This window comes from Sinocyclocheilus anshuiensis, unplaced genomic scaffold, assembly GCF_001515605.1.
Source record: "Sinocyclocheilus anshuiensis isolate Anshui unplaced genomic scaffold, SAMN03320099.WGS_v1.1 scaffold251, whole genome shotgun sequence".
NCBI classification, from domain to species: domain Eukaryota; kingdom Metazoa; phylum Chordata; class Actinopteri; order Cypriniformes; family Cyprinidae; genus Sinocyclocheilus; species Sinocyclocheilus anshuiensis.
In genome coordinates, this window is record NW_015549579.1 from 64,186 (window position 1) to 74,435 (window position 10,250).

General features: G+C 39.2%; 1 protein-coding gene across 1 annotated transcript in view; it reads left to right on the top strand.

The window, feature by feature from the left end:
• The window catches only part of LOC107657573 (ectonucleoside triphosphate diphosphohydrolase 3-like), a 13,077-nt gene extending 9,316 nt beyond the window's left edge, over nt 1-3,761 (top strand). The window contains exon 10 of the mRNA XM_016445724.1: nt 3,570-3,761. Within this exon, the coding sequence (XP_016301210.1) occupies nt 3,570-3,761 (192 nt within the window). The remainder of the gene's footprint in view (nt 1-3,569) is intronic.
• Nucleotides 3,762-10,250: the final 6,489 nt, after the last annotated feature.

Here is a 10,250-nt window from a genome sequence, read left to right on the forward strand (position 1 = left end):
TAGGTGTCTTTCAGATTCAGCGAAAATAACCAGTCCCCTGGGCACACTTGCGAGAGGATCTGTTTCAATGTAATCATCCTGAACAGCCGTTTCATGAGGGCTTGGTTCAGGTGCCTGAGATCGAGGATGGGCCTTAGATTTCCATCCTTTTTGGGGACAAGGAAATAGCGGCCTTGGAAGCCTGACTCGCTTTGAGCTGGGGGAACCGTTTTTACGGCTCCTATCGCCAGCAAATTCATCACCTCGGAGCGCAGGACGTGTGCGTCTTTGCTCTAAACCGAGGTGGGAACCACGCCGCTGAATCGCGGGGGTCTTCGAGCAAACAGCATTCTCTTTTAATCGGCCTAAAAAGATCAAACCACTCATTAGAACAGGAGTATAGTGTAAACACTCTATAGGAGTGTAAACACTCAGGCAGATCAAAAGTGCTGCGCGCATTCTCTCAGATCCGCTCGTGGCGGACGAGGGGAGGGGCGGGGCCGCCTTCATTGAAGAAGATGAGCCACGAGCAAAGCAGAGCGAGACATGAACTCTCATAGTGAGAGCGATCTGTCTCAGCGAGCGAAGCCTCAGCGTGGCCCAGGCGAGAGGTTAATTCAAATACGAAGCTGTCAGCAATATTGAATCATTGGTGACAGCGTTCTGCTCTGATCGTCATAGAAGGATTGCACCGCTCGACAACGGGAGACGCCGATCCTCACGTGTAAACACACTGGCGGATCAAAGAGCTGCATGGAGAGTGATGCACGTGGGGGCTTTTCCGGCGTTAAATCACTCATGCCTGATCGCTCATCCCCGCGAGTTCGCCCTTTCTTCCTCTGAGTAACTGGGAGGAGAGAAACACAAGAGCGGGGGAGGCGGGGCCCAGCGACGCACGCACAAATGCGAAGCTGCCAGCGTTCTGCTTTGATCTGTATGGGAGGATTAAACCGCTCGGTGTAACGAGGGGCGCTGATCCTCACGTGTAACACACACTGGCAGATCAAGCACGCATGATGTGTGCCAGCATGAAATTGCTCAAGCCTGATCACTCAACCCGCAAGCTCGCCGTTGCTTCCTCCGAGGTAACTGGGAGGAGAGAAACATGAGAGCGGGGAGGCTGGGCCGTCTTCGGCGAACGAACAGGGACAGACTGCTTTCATGGTAAAAGCAGCCCGTCTCTGTGAGCTCAGTCATAGCGACACACCCATAAATTCGAAGCTGTCAGTGACAGCGTTCTGCTTCGATCAACCTAGGAAGATAGTGCCGCTCGATGTAACGAGGGGCGCTGATCTTCATGTGTAAGCGACATCAGTGTAATCAACGCGCAGCGGGGAGAGTGAGCACGCAGGCTCTGTGTCGGCGTGAGATTGCTCAGACCCGGTTGCTTAGTTCCCAGACTTCGCTGTTTCTCTATCCGAGGCTCGCTGAGAGAGGAGAAATGGGAGAGCGGGGCTGCCTCATTGAAGGCGGTCCAGGAGCGGAAAAGAGCGAGACTCATGCTCTGAGTGAGCATTCTTTCTCAGTGAGCGTGCAGCTCACTGCCCTTCTGCGGCGGATCAAAGTGCAGTGGGGAGAGCGAGCACGCAGGTACAGTGCCGGCATGCGATCGCTCAGACCCGGTTGCTTAGTTCCTTGACTCCGCTGTTTCTTTCTCCGAGGATCGCTGAAAGAGGATAAACGGGAGAGTGGGGCTGCCTTCAATGAAGGCCGTCCGCGAGTGGAGAAGAGCAGGACTCATGCTCTCAGCGAGAGCATTCCATTTCAGTGAAGTGCAGTCTCTGCATGGTGGCTGCCCAGTCAGGCGACGCACTCACTGCTCTTCTGCATCGTGCAAGATTCTGTGTACAAGCCACACTCGCAGCGCGACATTTGCAACAACGTCGCTAGAAATTTTGGTCTTTTAGAACTTACCTCTTAGAAATAAGCTCTTTTAGGCTCGCCGGATGGCGGCAGGGGATCAGCTTGGTCCGCTGCTGCTGCTGCGACGCTGAAGGTGGCAGAGAAGCGGCGAATCAGCCGAGCAGAGGGTCGCTGGTTCAGCTTGATTCGCTGCGAAGGCGATTCTACGGCGAGAGGCTTCGAGTCTCGTAGGTCAGCGAAGAACTTAGTTGTCGCTGAAGGAGAAGAAATCTGAGGATTTCGAAGTACACACTTATATAGCCAGATACCCCACCCAAATTGTGTCGCCATAGGCTCGTGCAGCTCTGCTTTCCCCAAAGCGTCTTAGCAGACACAGTACGAGTGAAGTATCGATAGGGAACTCAGTACTGCTTTTAACCAGATATATATCAAAAGAGGAAAATATGTCATATGTCATTGATATTATCAATCTGCATTCAAAGCATTTTCATATGCCGACACACATCCACTTGTTTTCTTTCTTTTTAGTTCTGACATTAATACGGCTTCATGAACAAAGGAGAAGAGTAAACCTTTGTACCATCAGATTATGCAATAGAAGCCTATTAAATGAATATTCCATGTTCAATACAAGTTAAGCTCTATCAACAGCATTTTAGTATAATGTTGATTACCACAAAAAATTTATTTCAAAAATCTGGTTTACAGTAAAGCATTTACAATGGAAGTGCATGGGCAGTTCAAACTTCTTATAGCCACAAAGTGAAATAATTGTTTACTAACCATTTCTGTGCAATATGAAATATATAGATTACATACATATATACATATACAGTGGTGGCCAAAATTATTAGAACACCTGACAGATCTGAAAATATTGACCATTTTTTTGGCCTTCAAAATATTATTTCATTTCATAATGTTCATGAAACATGCAGATGGTTGCTCTGAGCACAACAAAAATCAGATGAAGTGAGTCGCACTGTTTTTATCCACTTTAAACTTGAATATTTGGTATGTCCACCTTTTGCAGCAATTACAGCAGCACATCTCTCTGGCATAGTGTCAATATATTTCCTGAGAACTTCAACACTATGTTATCCCATGCCTTCTGCAACTGAAGCCAAAGGCTTTCTTTTGAATGTACAATAGATCTGTCCAGTTTATTTTCCAACTTGCCCCAAATTTGATGGGGTTGAGGTCTGGACTTTGAGGGGGCCAGTCCATCATTTTCAGTGGTCCAGCAGATTCCTTCCGTCGCAGGTCGTTTCGAAAATAGTTCGTTTAAGGGGTATTTTAATGGCCAATTCAACAAAAACAACTGAAACCTCTTAAATATACTGTGTTCTAATAATTTTGTATGTTTTGCACTGTATACATATTACAACATTGCAAACATTGCACATAAGACACTAAAACTAAATTTAGTACATTTACAAATAATTACAAAGAAATGGCAAGTCACACAATAAATTAAACATGATTATTTACAGTGTGTAATAAACCAGGAATAATCCTTTAAATGTCTTTTCACAGTAAATGCATTTCTTAGCACCTGATTTTTGAGGAACACACATCAAATCTAGTAGCCTATGTGCTGTATCAGTGCATGAATGTCAAATATCTACCAATGATATTCTCTCCCCCTCCAGCAAATCAGTTCTGTCTATCAAAATTCTGGAGTGAACTGGACCTCTCCATACTGTATGTCTCTTTGTGTTTCACAGGTAAATAAGACCAGTATAGCCTGGTCCCTGGGCTACATGCTTGCACTTTCCAACATGATCCCAGCCGAAGGGAAAATCATCAAGCTACCCATAAACAACGTCCTCTTCACTGGGCTCCTCCTGCTGTTCTCTGCTTTGACAATTATCACCCTCACGTACCTCGTCATTGCGCTGGTGCGCTTTTGTTATTGAGGTTTTTATACTGAGTTCTCGTCTATACTGCACTGAGTTCTCGTCTGTAGGTCAAGTGTCCCACTTAGGGAGGTTTTGTAAACCAGGAGAGATGCTGATGTGTCAATGCAGATGTACCTGCTAAAGAAAGATTTTAATTTTAGATCCTGAAGGTCTTGAAGGTCCAGCGGTGCTAAGCTTAAAAAGAAGACACCTGATGAGAACACCAAATGTGTTTAAAACCTGTATTTAATGTCATTCTATCCAAAAAGGCAGTGTACAGGTCTTTTTAGTCCAGGAATGCAGTAGCAAAGTCTTGTACTGTGGATTTGAATGAAAACACTGAAGACAAAGAAAAAAATTTAGCATATTTACAGTAAATATATCTACTAGGTCATGACAATGTTTTGATTGTGTATTGTATCTAATGTTTGTCTCATTCAAATGCATCATCCCTTATGTATCGTACATGTGTATTTCTGCATGTGCTTTTCAGCACACATTGTCTTTGGATGAAATATGTCATAGTACTCTAAATAAATGTTATGATTGTTAATGATGTGAGGACTGGTGATTATGTATTTCAACTGATGATCTAGGCATTTGGCATTTAATGCTATTAAAGTAAGTAAAATGAATTCTAAGGACACTTTTTATATAGACAAGTCAAGTCATCTTTATTTATATAGTGCTTTATACAACACAGAGTGTGTCATAGCAGCTTTACAGTGTTAAACAGGAAAATAATGTTTCAACAATGCAATCAAAATTCAATTATGCTGTAAAGCAGCTCTATAAAGAGAACAATAGAAAACAGTCAATTTTCCAGTTAAAGTCAGTTCAGCATTGATTCATTAATGTCATCGTCCAGCTCAGTTCAGTTCTCTTCCAAAAGTGTTTGTACAAAGGGAAAAGTCAACAGTGGAAAGGGACCCAAACTCCATTGGTGACAGAAATGGAGAAGAAGGGGGGGAACCTTAGGAGAAACCAGGCAAAACAAGTATATAATAAATATATTCTATATAGATCTGAAAAATCTATTCATTTTAAACATAAAAATCAAAATTCCTTTATTGGAGACTAGGAATGATTGTAATATGTTTTCTTTGGAGTAAGACAAAGGATGGCAAGTCAAAGAAACATTTTAAACAAATGTATATAGAGCATACCGTCTCAGGTTACTTATGTAACCATGGTTCCCTGAGTAGGGAACGAGACACTGCGTCCTCTAGGGGTCGCTAGCAGTTCGAAGTTCCCATGAAAGGGAAATATGTACATGCGTTTGATTTTATTAGATGTAATTCAGCCATAATATTATTGAAAATGTAAAACAAGTATAAAAGTATCCATAAAGGTTTTCAAATCCGAAGTGTTTTATTGTTTATTGAAATATTACAGAATTATTTAAAATTCAGTAAATGTGAGGCTATTTTGCAAATAAACAAATACAGTTGTTCACATATTCTGCAGCTTCCTTCTTTGCCGATTTGGAGGTGTTGTTGGCTTTGATCTTTGTTTTTTGTTGGTTTTTTTTCATTGAGGCTCCACTAGGTTTTCTTCTTTTTCTTCTTCCAAACAAGATTCATGTGTGATATTAGAGAGAGAGACTAGTAACAATATTGCTCAATGTACTCGCCTGGTTCCCAATCATCTCCTATTTCTGTAACTCACCATTCTCCCAGAAGAGGACAGTATAGTCCTAAAATATATCCTCAAGGTACATTAAATCATTTCTAGACGTACTCTTTATGGATAGTGAAACAAAATGTGAAAAAAAAATAATTGAATAATACAACTGGTATAAATCATTTTCTTTGTAAAATTTAAGTGAAACAGTTTTACAAAGCCCTACATTTCTTCCTCTATTTCACCAAAGTAACTGTTATTGTTAGTACTCTGAAATGATAATTTATTTATATGGGATCTTCAAACAATGTTTTTCTTTTTAGATGACAGTGGAGGTTAACACCAAGTTCCCACAGAAATGTTTTCACTACATTAACTGTAGCTGTAACTTCTTTGATGGAAATTAGTTACCACAGTAAATTTAATTGTCTTCTGAGGATTTTGTTTACACAAAAATTAAATGAAGATCACATACAACATTTGTGCATCAGCAATACACCGTAAACTCTAGAAGCGCCCAGCCCAGGACAATAAATCTCCTCAGTATGTTTTTTTTTTTTTTTTTAAGTCTCTTCTCATGTTACACAGCACATTGTTACATTCATCCTGGCAACAAAACGAACACTACAACAATATTAGAAAACCGCTGCTACTATTACTGCATTACTACACTCTCAGAAAAAAATGTCCAAAAATTGTACCTTTAGTAGTATAGCAATTAGGGCAATGCCCGCAAAGGGACACCTTTGTACCTTCTTTACCCCTAAATGGTGCTTTTTTTTTTTTACCATAAGAGTACATATTACTACTTTAAGGGAACATATTATTACTCTGAAATACTAATATGCACCCTTTAGGGGTAAAGAATTTACAAAGGTGCCCCTTTGAGGGCACTGCCCCAGTGACAATCTGTTATACCCCTAAAGGTAAAATCTTTGCACTTTTTATGACAGTGCAGCCGATAAGTGAGACGCAATATGGTACCAGATGCATTTGTATGAAAGGGCAAGTCAGCGGTGTGATATGAGAGCCATAAGAGATGCTTTTGCCTCAGATACCTGGATGAGAGGTCTGTTATTCAGCATTGCTATTGACAACGGTCATTATCGTGGCATAACAAACCTCGGAATGTCGCAACTGACCAGTCAGAATCAAGCTTTTCAGACAATGTAAAATGAAATATGTATACACGCATACGAGACAAAATGTTCCATGCCTACTGGCACTGGCATCCAGATGTTGATGTCAAAACTGGTATTTAATCTGGAGTCCATTTAGAGGTATTTTAATAAGATTACCAGGTGTTTTGAAACTAAAACCAAATAATCATACCTCACAGGGAGATTCGGTTATTGTCTGTATAACATAACACCTTTTGCACCAAACCCTTTTGCACTAAACCTATGCCAGAAAGCTGTGTGTTTTTCACCATACTAGCCGATTTCCTTTTTTGAACAAAAGGAAACCCTGGGCACTTACAAGCTGGCAAGGGCAAAAGGTTTTTATTCTGGCAATCCTTCCAAATGGTTTGTTGGCATGGAGATGGTGTTTAATTGCAGGTTGCAGTATTGTTGACACCAGAATGCTAAAAGCTCCTGCAATTGTCCAACTCTGGTCCTTCCTGTGTGGACAATACACTATTTGTAGTGCATTGTCTGGTTTATAAATGCCTGCAACTCAGTCTCATTCATTTGTGTTCTCTAATCTTGCCTATGTGTATGTCTTTGATTTCTTGCCAGTTTTTGAATGGGCAGATTTCTCTTATGTTTTCAGATCAAAGAACATTCAACAATGATAAAGCCACTTTTATATTTTAATGCACGTCAGTGGTTCCAGTAATTTTGCAGGCCCTGTTTGTATGTATTTATGTTGTTGTTGTGTTTGTGTTGGATTATGATAGCTGGCATGACTTTTCTACAAGATTAGAAAAATAAAACTGTTTATGCCAGATTTGCCACAGATTTATGGCCACAGGATATTACCATCCCTAAAGCTGTCTCTTAAAGCTTGAACATTAACGTGAAGTATAATACAACCAATACAATAAAACCAATACATTACTGTTATTTTACAGTAATGAAGTCTATTACATAGATGAAGAATTTGCAGGTGAGGATTAAACGTTTAGCGTTTTTTTTTTTAGAACTTATGCTGTAACATCTGTTAAATGTGACTCATTGCTGAACCTCTTGAATTCACTTGTAAGAAGGGAACTATGTTTGAAAATATCTTTGCCATCTGGTATAGGGAACCAGTTCGCCAGTTACTGCCTGGCTGACTTAATCACTCCTGAGAGAGCAGTATTTCCTACTGATAACTTTAAATATCGCTGTCCCAGATCCCCAAGAACATCAGACTTATTTCATTCATATAAAAACTTTCATTTTTATTTATTTAAAATCATTAGCTGTTCAAATTTCCTGCTGGAAAAGATGCAGTACTAATGAAAAAATTATAAGTGTATATAAGTAACTCAGTGTTCTTTAAGTACCAGCATATACTACATATACTGCTGTGTGTGTGTGTGTGTGTGTGTGTGTGTGTGTGTGTGCGTGTGTGTTAATAAATTAATCATAAATTGAGATTTGACTCTGACTCACACAACATTATCTAGAAGTCATTTCTGCAACGCCTGTTAATCAGAGGCAGCCAATGAGCAGTGAGCAGTGAATGAGCATGGCAGAGTGAGATAGCCACAAAGGGAATTAGAATTGATTGTCTAAGGAAGTTGTGACATTGTAATAATGGCTTCTCAAATTGACATGGAGCAAGAGAACCTGCACACTATTTGTTAAGATTTTGGAGCCCAAAATAATGGCATGAGAACATTGTTATGTGTGGTCTCTCTGTATCACCTTACTGAGCTTTTATCACATTTTATGCATGCACAGTAACGTGATTGAGGCATTTTCAGAAATTTCAGTGTGACAAGGAACTTTTGAAGAAAAAAAAAAAACGCTAAGATAAGGAGTTTTTCAGAAAGAAAACATATTAAATATATCCAGAATAATGTGAATGTAGCAAGCCCTGCTAAAAATCTGTGATTAACTCAGTTGTCAGCACCCTTCTGTGATTATGAAATCTCCTTTCAAGGCAGCTGCAGCTGTTTGCAATTATTTCAATCAGAATCCTCACAGTTATTAAGGGAAAAAACATTAAGGTTAAAGTTACATTAAGTATTATCCTTCCCTCTGGTCAGTGGCAGACCATAGAGTCCATAGGTCACATAGGGCAGCAAAAACCCCCACACACAGCTCTCACACACATTTACACTCCACTTCATCCAAAAACCAGTAAAATTACAAATACTAAAATGCAAGCAAATCTGTCACAATTACTAACATACAGTACATCTAAACAGATGCTATTGTAATTTGTTTATTCAAAAACATTTTCAGTCAAGATTGAATCATATCAGCTAAAATACAAATAGAGGAAACTATAGCTGACCACCAAGGCAACATAAAATAAAAATACATTATTTACTTTCTTAACCCTTTAAAACCTGACATGAAATAATAGTCAGAAAAAAACTTTAAAAACACGTTTTAAATGGTGTATTGAACCTATAATATGGTTTATTGAACCTGTAAAAAAGTGCATATGTGTTTTTTGTAAGTATCATTTTCGATACATTAGGCTTTTTAGGCTCATGTAGTATGATAGAGGAAAATATGGAGCTCGTACTTCAATATATATATATACACCAATCATATGACAGAAAGAATGTAGTAGATGTATTTGGGAGTCCTTGAATCACTTTCTGCTTTCAATGAAACATCCAAGCAAAGTACAATTAATTAACAAAATTATGGCAATTTTTGTCATAGATGTTATTAATTAGCCTATCAAATATTTTCAGTCTGCTCTCATTTTGTTATGCTGATAATGTTTTATTTTGTTTATCTAATGCATCGTTTGTGATATGTTTATGTATTTATATAGCTTACTGAAGTTTGGGCCACAAGAGCCTGTTGCTTTTGTTGTTGTTGTTGTTGGTTTATGCTATTTTTCTCTGTTGCTTTTGTGTGTGAATATAAATGACTGCAGCAGACTGTCAGTGACACATTTTCATCCTACACACACAGAGCTGCACATTATATATTTCAGGATGACACTAGTGTCAAAAGCATCTGCTCCATAATAAGAAAGACGCTCCGCTGCTGACACTCTGAGGTAGGACAGACACGGCAGCAGATGGCTGATCTCTTTTTCTTCCTCTCTCTTTCTCTCTCAACCTTTCCCTCACCGTACCTTCCTCCCCCCAAACCATTTGGCTTCTGCATGCAATGGTATCGCAGATCCTCCTGTATGGGTAGAGGGTAACGCTAACCTTTGCACAATGCATGAAAGATCATACATCAAACAGAGTTTTCCCACAGCCGGTATGCTATGGAAGATCCTGCTATGCTGACATTACACTTTTTGTTTAGTCTTAGGGGGCTACAGAGTTTCTCAATGCAAGCATGATTTTTTTATTATTATTATTGTTTTTGTTTTGTTTTGCTATCTATCACAATAAGGAATTTTCCTATAATTAGAGCAATTCAACAGGGAATACAAAATCAATGCAAAATAATAGTTATTTTTTGCCATTCACAGTAAGATGGAATGCAATGGCATCCTAAAATTGAGGTAACAGCTTAAAGTTGAATGAGATGCTGCAAAACCGGTAAGTCATATTGTAAGATTTCCATCTGATCTGAATATATTTGTATACTGTGTTTATATATTTGTATGTTTATATTTATATGAATATATTTGTATATTTGTATTTTTAAGCATAAATATAATAGGTATGTACAATGACAATAATTTCTGTTACAATGTGTTAATATATTATATTTTAAAGGGGTCCTATTATGCTCTTTTACAAAGTCTTGA